At 38.2% G+C, this 18,869-nt stretch overlaps 2 protein-coding genes across 6 annotated transcripts in view; both read left to right on the top strand.

Annotated features, from left to right (window-relative positions):
• Window positions 1-1,394, top strand: part of atp13a3 (ATPase 13A3) — a 35,508-nt gene extending 34,114 nt beyond the window's left edge. For both annotated transcript variants that reach the window (XM_026194424.1, XM_026194423.1), the window contains one exon: window positions 985-1,394. In XM_026194424.1, the coding sequence (XP_026050209.1) occupies window positions 985-1,182 (198 nt within the window). In that variant the 3' untranslated portion in view covers window positions 1,183-1,394. The remainder of the gene's footprint in view (window positions 1-984) is intronic.
• Window positions 1,395-10,726: 9,332 nt separating this feature from the next.
• Window positions 10,727-18,869, top strand: part of opa1 (OPA1 mitochondrial dynamin like GTPase) — a 34,341-nt gene continuing 26,198 nt past the window's right edge. Inside the window, exons 1-10 of one of the 4 annotated variants that reach the window (XM_026194566.1) lie at window positions 10,727-10,933; window positions 11,476-11,800; window positions 11,904-12,000; window positions 12,127-12,234; window positions 13,339-13,392; window positions 14,845-14,927; window positions 16,563-16,706; window positions 18,020-18,073; window positions 18,162-18,266; window positions 18,550-18,636. In XM_026194566.1, the coding sequence (XP_026050351.1) occupies window positions 10,905-10,933; window positions 11,476-11,800; window positions 11,904-12,000; window positions 12,127-12,234; window positions 13,339-13,392; window positions 14,845-14,927; window positions 16,563-16,706; window positions 18,020-18,073; window positions 18,162-18,266; window positions 18,550-18,636 (1,086 nt within the window). In that variant the 5' untranslated portion in view covers window positions 10,727-10,904. The remainder of the gene's footprint in view (window positions 10,934-11,475; window positions 11,801-11,903; window positions 12,001-12,126; window positions 12,235-13,338; window positions 13,393-14,844; window positions 14,928-16,562; window positions 16,707-18,019; window positions 18,074-18,161; window positions 18,267-18,549; window positions 18,637-18,869) is intronic. The other 3 variants (XM_026194567.1, XM_026194568.1, XM_026194569.1) reach the window with 3 other exon arrangements.

Here is an 18,869-nt window from a genome sequence, read left to right as displayed (position 1 = left end):
TTCTCTAGCCCTTTCTTTTTACTCTTGTGTGGTGTTCTCTCTCTCTCTCTGTTCCCACTTTTTTCTTCTAATGTAACTGCTAACCACGTGCATGTGCAAAACCTCAGTCTTCTGATCTGTACGCTCCTCCCTTTGTCCCTCTAACGGGCACTCTGGTCAGGGCTTAAAAACGTGGTAACTCAGTTTTATTCAGGCTGAGCCACATGACATCAAATGTTGAAACTATTGCTGGATGTCATAGATTGTTGCTATTGAAGCAGCGCTGGCCTTCGGTGAAGTAAACCCATAATCTCATCATATCTAATGTGTGTAGTTTTAATGTTTTTCTGTACTGTAGGTCATTTAAATAAGTGATATGCTTCCATGCAATAGACATGCAGAATGCTGAGCAAAACATTCATCTACTCTTATTAATAATAACAACAATAATAATAATACATATTTCCCATTGCCTAGCAAGTATGACACACACCCCTCCCCCCCACCGCTCCACCCCCTGTGGTAGTCTGCAGGCCCTCTGCTTGCTGCCCTTCTTAGCATCACTCAACATTGTCACTGGATCTCATCAAGTGTAGTATGTTTGTATTTGAATAGTGAGACCTTAAATGTCTTTGTCAGTGTGTGGTTTCTAAGTTACCCTTTTGTCTATGTTTGTAATGTAAAGATCCTTTGTCTGTTTGTTCTTTGAATCCATGAGCTTGTTTTTAAGGAGAAGGCTCAGTCTTTAAGCTGTCTGTAGACCAGAATCATGCTGAATTTTGTTTTAATCTGCATGCACGCACAGTTGCTATAGTTTATCAGTGTCAAGAAATATGCATATTACAACTTTGACACTATATGAGCATATTTATATTTTGCATGTAGCAGTTTTGTTTGATTTGGCTGTTCAAGTATTCATTAAAAAACACACACAAACTTTGTCTGTCAGGGAACCTTTCTGCAGTTTTACTTAATTGATTATTTTTCATGTTGTGGTATTCACAGGGAGCCAATGATCTGTATGGACACAAGTGTCTGTCCTGCCAGTGTTGCCCCCGCAAGATGAGACCCAAAGCTCGCTACATGCACCTTGCCCAGGAGCTCAGTGTGGACCCTGACTGGCCTCCGAAGCCCACCACTACCACTGAAGCCAAGCCACGCCCAGAAAATGGCTCTGCCTATCAAATCATAATCAACTCCTAGCACCCCACAGCCTGTACTAGCTTATTCAGCTTCTACCTTTCATACAGGAAACATGCATATGAGGTGTGTTCAGTAAATTTCAATGGAACTGTCATGGGATAACTGCTTGCCTTCACTGTTCGTGCTCCAATGCTGTATAGTTTCAGATACTGTATTATTGCGCAAAAAAAATCTATGACACACATCTACCAAATGAATTTACATTGAACTTCGCTCAGTACTCTTGCTCTCTTTGGTTCACCCCCACACACGCTCTCAGGTCGCTTTTTATTTATCGTTAAAGGTGCAATATGTTGAACACCTTACTCTCGAAAAGGTCAGTGTTGTTTTACAGGGTCATGCAGCAGCTCCTCTGGAAGTAGTGCTGCTTTTACTTTGCTTTTCATTTGCAAAGAAGGATAAGTGCAGCAAACAGCACAAGGCTTAAACTGACCATAGCAGGTTGGGCTCCACTGTTTTACTCCTTATAAAAGAAAAAGCAATCTCTGGGAAGAGCTCTTCCTTCCTTCATGTTAGACTGACGCAGGCTTTATGCAACAGTGACTCAGTGTCTCACCTTGAGATACAGTGCGGTATTACACTTCAGTACGGGCTGGCGCTACCTCGTTATCATCCTTACTTCAGTAGCTGTCATACAATCTTCTGATAATTTGTAAATTTTTAAGCAGTTTTAAGCTACCAGTCTTGTATGTTTCACCTTTAAATGTCACAAATTGAAATCCTCCTTTATTACAGTGTCTTTACTGAAACTAAGCAGCATTCAACTCAGTCTAGAAGAACCATTGAAAAGCCATCAAAATGGTGCATTGGCCCCTTCAAATCAACGTTCAACACAGGTTCAGCATAACCTCGCTTTGTGTGTGTGCAAGGGGGTGGAAAAGAGAGGCCGGGGCCCACTACACTCCAGAGCTAGCCTCTCACATACGTGTTCTGTCAGAAATCTCAGTTAAGGTGTTTAATCCTAATTAAGTTATTCCTTTTATATGATTGTCATAAATAACAAGGTCTGCAGATTACAATATTGACCACAATACTAGAGTTTTGATTAAGAGTGGAATGGGATGTGTAGGTGTTTCAGAGAATGGAGAAGTACGGCGTTGGATAGGATGTGTTTCTCAACAGACATTTGCACATATCTTAGCTGATGTGAATATTGCAAGCTCTAATTGCTACTGTGTAGTGCTCTTTTGCAGCTAATGTAGATACATAGAATTTCAGTCAGCTGTGGGGAGGTTTGCAATTGTATACTGGCTGCATTTAGTGCTTTGTGCAGTTACACACCCATAAGGGGAAGTACCTTTATATTCCTGCTTTGAAGTAAAGACACACTCATATCTAATTGGCTATCGGAGATCATGTTAAACATCTGAAGAATACAGAATTATTTTTTAAATCTACCATCAGATAAATTTGTTCCATGATTTGTTGACCTGCTATAATTAGATGTGACCTGTTTCAAAATCAGTCTGTTCTCGGGAACTTCTCATTTCCATGGTTAGGAAGGTTAGGGAGAGTGTTTTTTTACAAATTGATTGAAATTAAGTGTAATTTATGCCAAGTTTCAGTCAACTTTCAGTCAGGCCATTATGGCTTGGTAAATAATAGGGGGGGAACCTTGATGCTGTAGAAGGATATGATTATGTTTAAAAAAACAAACAAAAAACAGTGAATATTTGATGTACTTCCATTATGGGTTTTTTTGTTTGTTTTGTCCAAACATGCTACCTCTAAAACAAATGACTGAATTCTCATCTATCTTAACAGTACTGGCATTAATGTTAATATATCATACTAATAGAATTTACATAGAATATTGCATCTTTATAATAATTGTCAGGATCATATGCTGTTAACGCTGACTGGGAACAGCAATGCCTCCGTTTGGCACCTCCCTATCCATCTATACCAGCGGTCCCCAACCTTTTTTGCACCACGGACCGGTTTATGCCCGACAATATTTTCACGGACCGGCCGTTAAGGTGTCGCGGATAAATACAACAAATTTAAACTAGTACCGGTACTGAAAAAAAAGAAGATTTATTCATAACACACGTGAAAAGACCCAGGAAAACAGAGTTAATGATAAAAACGATAACAAAATAACGCTGAAAACCGATAAAACCCCTGAAAACCATAAATTTCACACCTGAGCCTCAACTCTCGCGGCCCGGGTTGGGGACCGCTGATCTATACTGCTTTGGCCTTCTAGTGCTGAAAATCTAGCAAAGTCGCCTCTACTTACTGTGCTTCTCTCTACTCTTTCAAATTGTTTTCTAGTGTGTAATAAGCTTTATAGAATTATGGGCTGCTAGTGGAACTTTAAATCATAAATATTTTGTTTGCATCTACTGTATGAGCCATGTCCTGTCTGCAGAAAACATGGAAAAACATGCATGAAACCAGCTCTCTATGGCCACGCTCTGAAGATAGTTGATGGTTGCAATGCTAGAAATAGCACTTCAGTTACAAAGCTTAACTATAGAATTAAGAAAGATTAACATTACATTTATGTATTACAAAAAAGGAAAGAATCTACATCAGAAACGGCATGAATCTGTCTGATTATTGTGGACAGCTAACCACATGCATGATACCATATGAATCTAAGCATCTGCATATTCAAAGCCTTTTTAGATTGGCTCCAAAAAGGCAGAAGTACATGCTTACATTTTCAGTTTTAAAAGGAGATTTCTTCCTATGGAAGACTGATTACAATACTGTACTACATTATAGCAGCTGTGCAACTGATCCACTCGCTGTTTTAAAGCAATCATGAAATGACAAAACCTGTACAAGATGGATGTTTACGCAGCCAAATTTCTATATTACACGTAGCCTGATTGCAAAGAGTCAAGAGCTGTATTTATGCTCACTCCTCTTTATTTGGCATTTACAGTAATACTCCATGAAATGTCTTTCAGACTCACCCCACTAGATTTTGAAGGAGCTGTAAATGATTGAAGGCTCTCCCTAATAAAATCTAATGGGGAAAGTTCAGTCTTTTAAAATGGGTTTCAGTCATTACTGACCAAACAGATGGATGAGAAAGATGAGCATTCTCATATGAAAGAGTATGAAGATTTTTTTTACATTGTGCATTTATAGCCATGGACGTGGAGAAATGGGCAAACTTCTTTACAGGCAGATTAAAAACCAGTATAGGAAGACTGTAGTATCACTTTAAACCAACTTGCACAAATCAGGTTAACTGTATCAGTGTAAGTGTAAAGCACAGCAGGTTGCCTTTCATGAATTGTAGTGGTTCGGTTTCTTCAGAGTGCTCATTAGAGATTATGTGACGCCGTACAGAAAGAAAAACGATTAAAAAGAAACTTGATTCCTCCAGGGGAAAATGGAGCAAATGAATTCTCAGACATCCTAACAGCGCTGTTATTGTCTGACTCTTCTTCAAGTATTTATCTGGTTCACTGATTGTTTTTCTATACAGTGGAAATTGTCATATTAGTAATAATAATGTAAGGTTGCTCCAGTGCTAAAAGCCATTTCAGCAGTGTCTATTCAGATGCATTCATGTGAAAGTTGGGCTCCATGTTGCATAAACCTTTCCTTGGATGCATTGTTCATTATTACTTTGTGCGTAAAGAAGGCTCTATAGATGGGATGCAGATGTGATGATTTGTATTCATGCGAATTCAAAGCATGGCTCACATTGGCATTTTTGTGCTCATTAGCAGAATGGTTAAAGTGTGTCGTCATGTTGACTGAAAGCGATTTGGCATGTGTGCTCTGACACTGGTCACATCCGTCACACGACTTTCTCGCTTTTCTATATTAATTATATATATTTTTTTCTAGGTGACCTGTGAGGTTAAGAATGAATGTAATGCAAAAAAACCTACAAAATTTAATCCAATGCAATATTACAATTATTGATATTTCCAAAGACTTTTCATCACACTTTTTTCTTTCCAAAAAAAGACTGAGTGAAAGAGAGAGGTTTCATCTGTCCTGTGTCAGTTTCAACAAAGCAAAAGACGGTTTTTAGTGGTGATAATGTTAATAATGTTAGAGGTTGGATCATATATGAGATGTACATTTCTAGTGTGTGCAGAAGAGTCGAAAGTTATAAAAACAATTATGGTTTTTGAATTATCAAAGGGCTGGTGTGTCTTTTTCTACTTTTTTTGGTACTGTGTTACAATCATTTGTCTATTTTTGGATTATGGATTAATCTGTACTTTCACTTTTGTTATGGAGTTGCATTATCTTTGTTTTGGGGGCATAAATCCTGGGCATTTATTTCATAGTTTGAATCGAGTTTTGCAAAGTATGATTAGGGCACTTGGATTAATATCATTTGGGCAAAAACGTGTTATAAACTTCATCCAAACCTTTAGAGTTTGGATGAAGTGAAATGTTCACCATCGTAATTTCAAAGATTTCTCTTTAAAAAAAAAAAAAAAAAGAAGAAGAAGAAAAAAAAGATCGGTTTCTGTTTTGTTTTTCACTTTTTCTTTGGTTTCTCTTGTGTGTAAACTATGAATTAAATTCTGTCACAAAAAGGGAATTCAGCTGCAGTAGGTTAGGCATCTCTGCTTAGCTCATTCAGAATATGAGCATCATCTGACAATCTTTGTCCTGATCGTCATGTGTATGTATTTTACTTTTTTCTTTTTTTTTTTTTTTGTCTAGAGTTTTTTAAACACTTCCATGTAAAGTGTAAATGTAATTTAGCAGAATGTGCATTGTTGTTCAACATCAGAGGCCTGTTGTCATACATACATAGCTGCTTAGGAGCAAAATGTTTCAGTCTCAGCTGCATCATCACTGTGCACTTCAACACAAACAGTTCCACCTATAGATGTGCAAAGTGTGAGTACTACTATTGCTTTTCCCTGTACTCGGGTTTTGCCTTTTACTGTAACAACTGTATAGAAGCAGTGGATCTTATGCTGAAACCTCTATGCTCTTAAACAGGTACAGGACACCAACTGTTCAGTTAGCATTGGCCTCTTATTTAAACCATGTATTTAAAACACACCACCGAATGGCATTTAGATTAAATCTAAATTTAATCTGAATTAAATCTGAGTGAATGAACACTCGTGGATGTCGTTTCCTCAGGGAACTGGGTCTATTTGATCATGTATTTGTTACGAATTAAGAAATAAAAGTTGAAACCCAAACTGAATGGGGGGAAAAAACCCAGTTGATTTAATAACTTTATCACAGCCAATCTGGGTTTTTTGTTTTTGTTTTTTCTTTCAGGGCAATTTATTTGCTGTGCTTATTATTTGCAGGTCCCTTACCTCAGCAAGAGGGTATATGTATTTACTTTTTAGCAGAGATGTAAATTGTTTTTAAAGAATTTTGTACTTTATAATTTATTTCTTATTTATGTTAAGTTCTTTTTCCCTGAGGATTGTATTTCAAATTTATCTTGATTTCTTTCTTTTCAATAAATGTTTTTTAAAGCAACCTTGATGATAATAGTAATTTTCGTGAATAGGATAATGTGAGGGTTGAAATGCTACAGAAAATGAAGTGGAAGAAGATTTAACAAGAATCAACCTGAGCAGAAAATACATTAGCTTGCCTATTTACAGAATTGAACCCCCAAACTGGGATATGGGTTATTTGCATGTAAAATTAAAACATTTTAAAATATATTACTTTTGTTAGTGTTGTGTGAAAGTCTTGAGTCACCTCTCATAACCTATATTATGTTTCCAAGGAGCCAGACTTTCTTTATAATGGGCTATGACTGATTAAAGCATAAAAAGACACTTAACTCAAAGGGTAAAGCAATGCTGTCTGCTTGTAACAGACAACTTGGTAAAGAACCAAATTAAAATGGTCGTTTTAGGCAAGGTGCAAGCAGCCCATCGCATTTTTCTACCTTCTTTTTAGTTGAATCTACGTAAAATGCCGGAGATAATAATTTGCGAGGCATGAAACCGTACTTTTGCATTAACAGGCAATTTCTCCAGAAAATATCTCAGCGTAAAGTGCAGTGTTGGAAAGAGTTTCAGGCCTGTTACTTCTTTTTTCCTCGACTTGTCCTATCTACATCACATAGACCGTATGCATTTTTTTTAAAAATAGGGAAAAATCCAACAAAAACCTGAGATCCGTGTGAGCCACTGTTCATTGAAGCTTCATCTGAAATGAGCAAAGGCTGGTTATCAAGAAGCCATCCTTAAGGAAGGGAAATGGAGACGAAAGCCTGAGGTATTTGAAAAGTTACGCTTTCTCTGCATCTTGTGAATGTAATGACTAAAGAAGGAAGTCATCTAGGATGGTCAAACTTATACTATAGGTGCATGCTCTAGTAGCCTCCGGGGCACCTGTTGTTGTCAATTGACATTACATAAATAACATTGAATTATATTGAACTATAGAGACATTTAAAAATCGAAAAAACACAGTATAAAAAGAAGAAATAATGGCAGCTTTATTTCCTAAACATATGTAGTGCACATTGTTATGGTTATCCCTAAAAACCCCGACACAGATGACGGGGGTGTCATTTGAAAAGAGATATTATTATTATTATTTTTTTTTTTTTTTTAACTTTATTTAACAAACAATGAGTATACAACATACGAACAGATGAAGTATACAAAACAACAGAACATTAACACAAAAAGCCAAGGGTAAAAGAAAAAGGTAACAATTATAAGGATACACGCAAAAATTCACATACATATATTGTTTTGAGAGCCTTTTTGTTGGTGCAGTCTGATATTGATTGTATGTACATTTCCACATCCTTAAAATAATGACAGAAATATGGTGTTTTGTTAGTAAACATTTATCATACTTCTTGGGGAACTTAAAGAAACAGAATAAAACATTTTCCCATCGTAAAGAAAACTCCCTTAAAATATGGACAATAACAAAGCTGCTAAATTCTTCCAGAATCTCTGTGTAAAAGAACAGTACCAAAAAAGATGTCTCACAGTTTCTGGATGATCCCCACAGAAAGTACAATTAGTATTAATTTACCTTTTAAATTTTACCATGTAGTGACTGGCTGGATAACATTTATGTAGAATTTTAAATGAGACTTCTTTCACCTTATTTACAATCAAATATTTATGGGGGACCATCCAGACTGTCTTCCACTTGATATCTGGAACATATCGGTTCCAATAAGATATTATATATGGGAGAGAGACGATATCTTCTTGGAATAAACGACGTATTTTCTTATTACTGTTACCAAGTTCCTGTGAAAAGCAGATTTTTCCTATTGGTGACTCAGCTGGATCAGGGAGAGTGACTGAGGTAGAGATTGAGCTGTCAGTGTTTTTATATAACATTAAAGTCCCTGAGGGTATGGCACCAAGCACCATTGAGAATTCCTGAACACTGATTGGAAAATTATATAGTGCAATAAAGTCGTTGTAAGTAAGTAGTTGTCCCTCTTTATTAACCAGCTGAGCCACCAATAGGATCCCATTTTGGACCCAAGTTTCCAGGAAAAGTGATTTATTTTTATATAAAATATCTCTGTTGTTCCAGATAAGGTATTTGTGAGGTGAGAAGTTGTGTTTATAAATGAGGGTCCACGCTAAGAAGAAGAAGAAGAGACTGAACAGGGTGATCCGAAGGGCCAGCTCTGTTCTAGGATGCCCTCTGGACCCAGTGGAGGTGGTGAGTGACAGGAGAACGGCGGCTAAGCTGTCATCCCTGTTGGACAACATCTCCCACCCCATGCAGCAGACTGTGACAGCACTGAGCAGCTCCTTCAGTGGGAGACTGCGGCACCCACGGTGTGGGACGGAGAGATTTCGCAGGTCTTTCCTCCCCACTGCTGTCAGACTCCACAACAAAGACTTTAACTGATCAAGCACACACATCCATACATGTGCAATAACACTAAGTGCAATAATCTTTTCTGGCATCGTTGTATTTTTACTCAGTTGTATATAGCATTCGTATTCTATTTTTATCTTATTGTATATTTTTATTCTATTTTATTCTACTGTATATAGTATTTTATTTTATTCTATTCTGTACAGTTGTGTACTGTATTTATTCTTATTGTATTCTAATTTTTGCGTCATAACTTTTGCACTGTCCACTTCCTGCTGTGACAAAACAAATTTCCCACGTGTGGGACTAATAAAGGTTATCTTATCTTATCTTATCTTATCTTAAGAGGACCTGCTTATGGAAGGATGAAAGCTTTACAGGGAGTTTCTCAACATTGTAATTACAATTTAAAGTAAAATTAAAGCCACCAAAACGAGAGAAAATATAATATGGTATAAAGTTCCAGATAGAGGTAGGGTTTTTAAGAAAATGTTTAGCCCAATTAATTTTGAAAGTGTTATTTAAAGTAGAAAAGTCTAAGACGTTAAGCCCACCTGATTCATATTTATTCATCACAACAGTTTTTCTAATATAATGCGTACGGTTTTTCCATATAAAATTAAAGAGCATACGGTCAATATCTTTACTAATTTTCTTATCCAGATGTAAGGAGAGAGCAGCATATGTTAATCGGGATATCCCTTCAGCTTTAGTAATTAACACTCTACCTTTCAAAGACAAGTCCCTTTGCAGCCACTGGTTGAACTTTTTTAGGGTTTTCTGTACAATTGGAGTGAAGTTTGAAGAGCATCTTGATTTTTAGTCTTTGGATATTAACAGTCCCAAGTATGTGACTTCTTATTTAACAGCGATATTACAGATAGTATTTGCAGGGCAGTCTTTAATTGCTAGTAACTCACACTTTTTTTAGATTTAGGCATAAACCAGAGGCCTCAGAGAAATCACTAATCACAGTAAGAGCTGGAGGGATTTGGTTTGCATTCTTCGAGAAGAGTGTGGTGTCATCGGCTAACTGGCTGATGACGAGCTCCTTATCAGCTATGGTGATTCCTTGTACAACACTGTTTGAAATATTAGTTGCAAGAATTTGTGTACAAAGTAAAAATAAATATGGTGAAATAGGACATCCTTGGCGAATACCACGTTTCAGGTCAAATCTCGGGGTGGAGCCGTTAATCATTTTAATAGAACCATTGCCATTTGTGTATAAGGTTTTGACAGCTTTACAGAAAAACTTGCCAAAGCCAAATTTTTCCAAAGAGTGGAAAATAAATTGATGTTCAATTGTATCAAAAGCCTTATAAAAATCCAGGAAGAGAATGAAGCTATTGTCAGGTACCAGATCAGAGTAATCAAGTAAATCCAAAACCAGTCTAATGTTATTAGAAATGTGTCTGTTTCTCATAAAGCCTGATTGTGTCTCATCAGTAATTGTTTCCAAGACCTCTTTAATTCTGTTAGCAAGTATTAAAGCCATAATCTTATAGTCATTATTGAGCAGGGAGATGGGTCTCCAATTATCAATAAAGAGTAAGTCTTTGTTTGGTTTTGGAATAAGTGTTATGAGACCTTGAGTAAGAGGAGGGAGGGTGTTATTCTCTATACTTTCTGTAAAAATCTGCAGTAAAAACGGAGCCAGGAGATTAGAAAATGATTTATAAAACTCTGCAGTCAAACCGAAAAGAGATATTATAGCAGAGGTACGTATAGGAACCAATTCCCTACATCGTTTATTTTGTCAGTGCTCTTTAGGCGGTGGAACCACTCACCGGAAGTGGACTGTCATTCCGATTGTGTCCTTGTTAGCTAGTTAGCCGCCACAACGGGCAAGCAAATGTGTGTTGTTTGGGAAGATGAATTAAACTGTACCTAAGTAGTGAATCTGAACGACATCTCCGTGAAGCTGCTTTAACAGCATCATGCTGCGTGTAGGGAGCAGAGCTGCCTGGTGAGTTTGTATTTAATGAAGGAAACAGAAGCCAGGGTTAGCTACGGTGTGAGGCGAGCACATATGAAGCTGCTTCCTCTGACAGCTCAGGACGGCCGACCTGGTTCTGTGTAGATGACAGCAGCCCCATGTCATAGTAAGAAAGATAAAGGACACATATTATAGGAGTTATCACGGCTGTCTACGTGTGGAGTGCGTTTGGTTTATGTTGCTGGTGCTACTGCAGCATAAACGTTACCCTAGCATAAACCGGCTAAAAGTCTAGCTCGGTCGCTGAGTGTGTACAGCAGCTGCGTTATTTAAAAACAAAAACGATAGATTGACAGACCCCTGTTAACTGTGTCTGTACACTTAGTTAAGTGATTTATTGTAATAAACTGGGTTGTTTATAACGTTCAATGTCAAACCTGAAAACGTGTGCCATCTGCTTTCCTGCGTGTTGCTGCAGTCTATTGGGGCTACCTTGAACAAAAATGACTGCTTTTGTAACTGTTCTGTGGAAATGAGGTGTCTTTATTTTTTTCATCCACACCTCATCTCAGCGTGGCCTGCAGGAACCTGGTGGCCAACAACATGGGGGTGAGATTTCGGATACCCTTGCAGAAGCTGCACCCTCTCTCCCGTGCTATCCATCACCGTTACTCTGGAAACGGCAACCCTCAGCGCCCTCCTCATCGCACAGCAGCCCGCTATTTCACCTCCATGTCTCGGTTGCCCATGCGGCCGCCGAAGCCTCACCCGGGCTCTGGGGGCCACGGGTACCAGCAGCAGCGCAACTTCTGGGTGGCTCGCCTTGCTGCTCGGTTGCTGAAGCTCAGATATATTCTGCTGGGGAGTGCAGTGGGAGGAGGGTATACAGCTAAGAAGGTCAGTGTGGAGTGTTGTGCTTTGCTTGTCATGTGAGATGCAGGAAAACTGTTAAACATACTGAAGCGGTGATGTTTTTTTGTTTGTTTATGTTTTCTACCAGACCTATGATGAGTGGAAGGAAATGCTGCCTGATTTTAGTGAATACAACTGGGTGATTCCTGATTTTGTTTGGGAACTGAGCGAACAAATAGATCTTGGTAATTTTTTTTTTTTTTTTTTACAAACAATAATGATTAAATCCCTCACATTGTTTTCCACCAGCTGTATCATGAGCTGCAGCTCTGTCTTTTCCACCTGACTGTGTTATCCATTTTCACCTGCAGATAAACTGGCCAAAGCTCTACCAGAGATGGAAGAAATAGCCAAACTACTACCCGACTTTGACAAAATTGGGGAGAACTTCACGTTCCTCAAAAGCCTCCTCACCTCTGGTGAGTAAACAAAGCATCAGCATTCACTTAATGCAATTACATATTATTGTAAAAAATAGCATGTGCAGACATCTGAGTGTCAGGATTTAGAATGAAGGTTACAGTAGCTTCACTGAAGCAAACCTGCTTTCCTCTTCTACCTTCTTACCTGTAACATACTCCAAGGGTTGCATTTTTGGTCTCCGACCTCTAAGGGACCTGAGCAGAATGAGCAAGTAGACTTCTGTATCCTGTTACTTGCTGATTTTTCTGCTACACCCTTTCTACCTCTGGTTGTGGTTATTAAATGATTCCTTATTAACTGAACCGTCCAGTAATTGCGATTTTGTTTTATTGCTGACTTTGGTTTCATGGTGTCACCATTTAGATGGGTCCATGTGCAGCATTTATGTGTGGTATTATACCAATATAAATGTATACATGTCTGTTATTTCATGACTTTCATTTAAAAACATTATCTGTACAAACTGATTGTGTAAACTGTATGACGTTTCCTGTGATAAGGAATTTCACTACAGTACAAGTTTGTTCCTGGGAACATGAAAGCTTAGATTTAAATAAAATGGTAAATGGCCTGTATTTATATAGCGCTTTACTAGTCCCTAAGGACCCCAAAGCGCTTTACATATCCAGTCATCCACCCATTCACACACACATTCACACACTTTGTACTAATGAGCCTCACTGAGTATTGTGTAGGAGGCATTTTGACTGGATGAGGATTTGATCATGTTTTTTGTCATCGTACATCAGCATTAATGTTTAAATAAATACTAAATATTATATTCTGCCTACAAATGATGAAGGATCGGTTATGCTTTCATAATGAAAAGGCACTAATGATAACTGTAACATTTATGGCTTTTTTCAAGATGACGCCCATTTGAGGGTGTTCTTATCAATTTTAACAGTTTTCTATTAATTAGCTAGGTCACTTAAAGCTCTGGCACAGCAGTATCTTTGTATTAATATACATCATCTAGCTAGCTGTGTCCCTGCTTTGACCATCATCCCTTTGCTTCTGTCTTTTATGATTTTTATCTTGTGTTGTTCTTCCTTTCTCCTCCCCCCCTACCCTCCTGTTGTCCTCCACGTTCTTCACAGGTGTGAGTTTGGGTAGTGAAGTCAAAGGAGCTTCTGGTCTGCATCTGTTGTTAGGTGTGTAAACCCAGCTCTCAGTAGTGCTGCCCACTCCCCTCTTTTCTTTCTGTGGCTATCTGACAATTGTCTCGCCACAGCACTGGCATGGTGGCCATGATTTTGGCTCTGAAGGCAGTAGCAGAGCATCTTCCTGGGATATGCAGTTAAATGCTGCTGTCATTGTTCAGACTATTTACCGAGTTCAGTAAGTGTAACTATGAGGGTTAAAAGGTCTAATCTTGGACTAAGCTTTGCTTGAATTGGTAGAAGATTTCTCTACTGCATCTTGAAGTCACCCCAAATTCATAGAAACCTTGAAGTTTACCTTTCCATAGTTAATTTAGAGCATAAATTTTTATTTTTTTATTTTTAAGAAAAATCTACAGAAAGGGTCTGGAGAGCTCATAAATGCAGATCATTGTTTTTACCTGTAGTATCTCCCCTTTTCCGTTTTCCTTTCTTTAAACCGGACTGTCCTCGGCTGTGCTTTGTCCTACTGTGTTGTGTATTCTTTGCCTCCTTTGACTTCCACCCTTTTTTCTCACCAGGGTTTTTTGCTTCTGTCATTCTTTCATCACTAATCGTTGGGGCAGGTTTGTTTTGCTCAAACTTATTGTTATTCAAATGGTTGGAAAATGAACACAAAGCTGATTAAGATGTAAATGAATTCTAATAATCAATCCAAACAATTAGCTGAAATTAATTAAATAACAATAATGTAACCCTTAAATGGGTTAAGATTAATAAAGGTAGTTCATTGCACAACAGTATGTGAAATATTTACCTGAAGGGATTCCCACACAGATGTGACCACGCCTTTGCAAGGAGTCATAATAACAGCAGGGAGTGTCTCTGGCTCTTACTCACGCACTATTAACACTTAATGTACCTGTAATGGCTTCAGGAAAAATATTTGTCCATTGATATAATCAATATACTTATTCCCAATGCTACTACATTTTTCTCTGTACATGTTCATTCTGTTGCTTAGTAGAGTTTTCCTTGTGCATTGTCATAACATGTCTGGAAAACTTAATTTCACCAGTTTTGATTAGGTGCCAAAGGAATATTAGAAAATTAAATGTAAAGATCTTAAAGAAGTCAATTCTTGAATTGCTTTTTGTCCATCTAAAACTGTGTTCCTAACAAGGTATGGAAGTTAATCAGAGTCAAAGACGTCAGCGTCAAACGGATGGAACCATTTACAGTATTTCAGTGCTTCAACATCTAGTCCTAGCTGTGCTAAGTTTTCTGATGATTATCAGACTGTTATACGTTCCTGAATAGCTTGAAAAACTTATGTAGTGCTACATTTTCCAGACATTTGAATTTTAGTCATTCTGCTCTTCTATTTTTCTATCGGGGGTCTTTTAGCCATAGTCACAACTCTCCTAGTTTGAGCTGCATGTAATAATATTTATGTATTTGCATTAGTAATCTTATCCTGGGTTGTTATGTCTCCTCTGATAGAAACTTCAGGTGATCCTCCACTAAATGCCACAGATTCCTCTGCTGCAGTCGCACATGAAGCTGGTGACAAGCAGTACAAAAAGGCAAGTAGATAGAATCTACTCACACTTCCTAGTTTTTCTTCTCTTTACTCTGACACAGCTTGGTCTCGCTCAGCTCCTGTCTGCTACTTTTCGCTTCAAGGAAAAGAACTATGATCATTTAAATCAAAATGCCCCCCAAGAAACGTAAATGTTAGTTTGTATTACTCGAAAAAATTGTACATTTTTAAATGTAATGTGCTTTGAAGACCTGGCAGCGATTGAGGTCCATAGTCTTTAGCAGTGTACTACTTGGGGTTCGTTTTGATTCAGTGAGTTCTTCTGAATGTGAAATGTGAGTTAAACACAATCTTACCAGCCGATACACAGATATATAAAGGTGTAATAGTGAGAACAAAGTTTGTACAAGAACAGTGTTAATTAAAGATGGTAAATTGCCAAAAAGCTGTCTGTAAGTGCTGCTAGAGTAGTTTGATCTTCATCAAAGTTTTAAACCTGTACCTGCAAACTGTACAGCACCAAATCAAAGTGTTAACTGCAAGTTCTTACACACACTGCTGAACATGTGCGAAGTTTATTGACTGTTGTCTCACGTCGGTGGATAGTTGCTTCTTTTAACTTTATTTCCTTATTTACACAGTTATTTCATTTCTGTTGTCCTTGTGCTGTTTTGTATGTTTTGTACTTTGTATGTATGTTTGTTTTGTTTTCTGTTTCAGCGCATCCATGTCCTATTATTTATTTATCTATTTTTACCTTGTTTGTGTCTGCGTGCATATGTGTGGTGTATGTGATTGTGTATAAGTGTGCTTGTTTAACAGTCTCTAAAGTTTAAAGGAAAGTGACAGCGACTTGGAGTATTAGGAGGTGCTTTTACAAAACAAAACTTTCCTATTCCCTATTTTTTCTATGATCATGGTCTCCAACATGAACAAAACACCACTTTTTATTATATTATTTGCACATTTCACAGAGTGAAAAAGCAAAAGGATGCACACAATTTGACATACGTCATGGTGGGGACTCTTGAACTATTTTTCCTGCTATTTAGTATGCTTTGTGCTTCACCCTGACCGATATCTCAGTGCCTGCTTCGCTTGGTTAATCATCAACTTCCGACCAGTTGTTTTCAGGTCCATTTAACGTTGTTTTGCAGCACATCTAAACATTTTGGTCAAAACTTGAAACTTGTTTTACAGAAGTTGTGTTATTGAGGAATTATGAACTTCAGGCAAAGTGTTGTTCCACTCATGATGAGCAGATAGCCAAAAATCCTCAGTGGAGCATAATAATGAGCAAATGCAACAGTATCACAGTTGCTGCCACTCGCTGAGAGGCACTGGTTGTCGTATTAGTTGCCTCTTCTGCCTTCAGTCTGACAAAGTTCAGCATCTCTGTGTTTTGGATTTAGGAGAGGCTGACTTTGCTCAGTTACACTGATGATGGTGGCAAGATTAACACAGCCAAAGACTGTGATTCGTTTTAATGACAACCCTTAATTAATACAGTTTAATTTTGACTCAAAAACAAAATAAATCCCAGAGACAAAGACAGACGCCCTCTGCTGTAGCCCTGTGTTGGGTTACTGCAGTGGCCTGTAATGCTGGCCTGCCCCGTGGCCTGCAGATGTTTTTGTTGCGCCTCCTGCCTTTTTCTCACTATGACATACCTCAGCAGGGTCTGCTTGGCGAGCTCATTCTTATTCAGCAGCAGATCCAGCGGCACGAGGAGGAGGTCCGACGGGCCGCTGCAGCCAGTAGTGCACGCCCCCAACCGTCAGAGCCTGCTCCGAACCCCAGCCCCCCTCAACAGTCACGCAAGGTGAAGGTCCAGTCCCGCTTAGATCTGCTCTATCATACAAGAGACTCCTAAAGCTTTATAGCTACAGCACAGATTTAAATCGTTGGACTAAGTAATGTCAGCCAGCGCTACCTTAAAAAAAAAACACTAGAGTAACTTCACACCCAGTGAAAATCAGTGTTTCCTCTCTGAAAGGTTCAAGCCTCTTTACCTCAGCGGTGCTGATGGGCACAATTAAAAGTGTGAAAATAACCACACATGAGTATACTAAACAGTTACTGTAGCGGTGACCTCATAAGATTTTCAGCTGGTGTAAAGTTGGTGTATATATATTTGTTTTTGTTAAACTTGTAGTCCACATAAATTGGCCTGTCAGCAGATTTTATTCCACCCTCTACAGTATTAAAAAGCAGTCGTCTTCTTTGACTGTGTAGTTTGAGTTTGTTTTGCCAGTGTGCTGTTGAAAGGGCTTGCATGGACCACAACAGCTGGGTTTGCTAGAAATGGTGACTATAGCCAGCGTCATTCTCCCACGCAAGTGGCTGGATAATCATCAGCAGTACTGCATTATTGTGCAGAAGCGCTGCATGGAGTGGAGTGAAGCCTGCCGCATGGTGTGAGCTACACTTTTTTTTTTAAACTCTCATGAGTGGATCTAACTTTTCTTTATCAATTTACTTCATCAACACGCTTAAGCTCTTTAAGAGCTCCTTAAAGCTCCTTAAAAATAATGAAGCGATCTCTTAGCTTTTCAAAAATCTTTGCTATGTATTGCAAGAATGTAAGTTGAAGAACATTTCTTACCCCTGTTGTGCAGTATAGAAATGGTTTTTAATGAAATAGTTTGGTGTGTCTTTAAATTCCTTTTCTTCTTCTTCTATCATTTGTCCATGTCTGCTGTGCCTCCTGCTTCCTGTCCCACATCTCATTGTTCCAAACATGTTGCATATATATAATATACAAAATAAAATACAGTTTGTCCAATCATTAAAATTAAGCTGTAATGGCAGTGAATTTGTGATTAAGTTCACTCTGTGATTTGTGCCTGTTTGTGAATCATAGTGTGTTGATTGAAGCTGAGCGATGCCAGAATGATAGTATGTGCCTGAAATTTGTGTTCCTCTCTTGCATTAACTTGACTTTCAACTCTCTCCGTAGACAGAATGCACGGATTGAGCCTTTATGATGCCGGTGGGAGTTCAGTTGTTTGAAGGTGTTCTGTGAGAGTCGTGGGGTTAGCTCTTGTATTCAGAAGAGAAAGGAAGCATTAACGTTTGTTGTTGTTGTTTTTTTTTTTTTTTTTTTTTTTTCTTTGTCTCTTCTGTGATCTTTAGTCATCTGACAAAGAAAAGATAGACCAGCTCCAAGAAGAGCTGCTGCGCACTCAGGTACAGTAGCTGTGACTTTCTCCTTGCTTAAATGTAAATGTTGAAATGTTTCTGGTTGTTAGTTTTGACACTGCTATTTGTCCATTAGCTAAGATATCAGCGCATGCTGGAGAGACTGGAGAAGGAAAACAAAGAGTTGAGGAAAGTGGTGCTGCAAAAAGATGATAAGGGCATTCACCAAAGGAAAGTGAAGGTGGGTTATGAACATATTAAACACATACAGATTCTCTTTTTCCTGGTCTAGATTTTACTTTAATTGGGATTGCTTTTTCAGATGTGAGCATTGCAGATATCTGGAATATTTTCCAGATAGGTCCCAGAGTGTTGGGCAGTTACATTTTATTATGATTAATATCTGTTAATGATAAAAAAAAGTGTTGCCTTTCATAGATTTAGTTATTCTCCAGCTCTTCTTTGTTGTGACAGCTAATTACTCAAAGACTGATAATTAATTACTGTTCTGTCTCCTTGTGTAGAAATCCCTTATTGATATGTATTCTGAAGTCCTGGATGTCTTGTCGGACTATGATGCCAACTACAACACCCAGGACCACCTACCCAGGGTACATATGAGCTTTATTTGTTGAACATCTGTGTGTTTTTTAAGAAACAACATTTTTGTGTCATTTTTGTGTGTGTTCGTGGGTGTGTGTTAGAATTGATAGCTTGACTCATAAAAATCAACAAACAACTTCCTAAATACCCGAAAGGTTGATTCTGTTAATCAACGAATCAACTTTTTGGGATTTCCTTACGTGGATGATTGAGTGTGCATCAAAACTTTGTAAATATGTTG

The sequence above is a fragment of the Astatotilapia calliptera genome, chromosome 15 (assembly GCF_900246225.1).
Source record: "Astatotilapia calliptera chromosome 15, fAstCal1.2, whole genome shotgun sequence".
NCBI lineage: Eukaryota > Metazoa > Chordata > Actinopteri > Cichliformes > Cichlidae > Astatotilapia > Astatotilapia calliptera.
The sequence above is the reverse complement of the archived record's forward strand: the minus strand, read 5'-3'. Positions and strand labels throughout refer to the sequence as shown.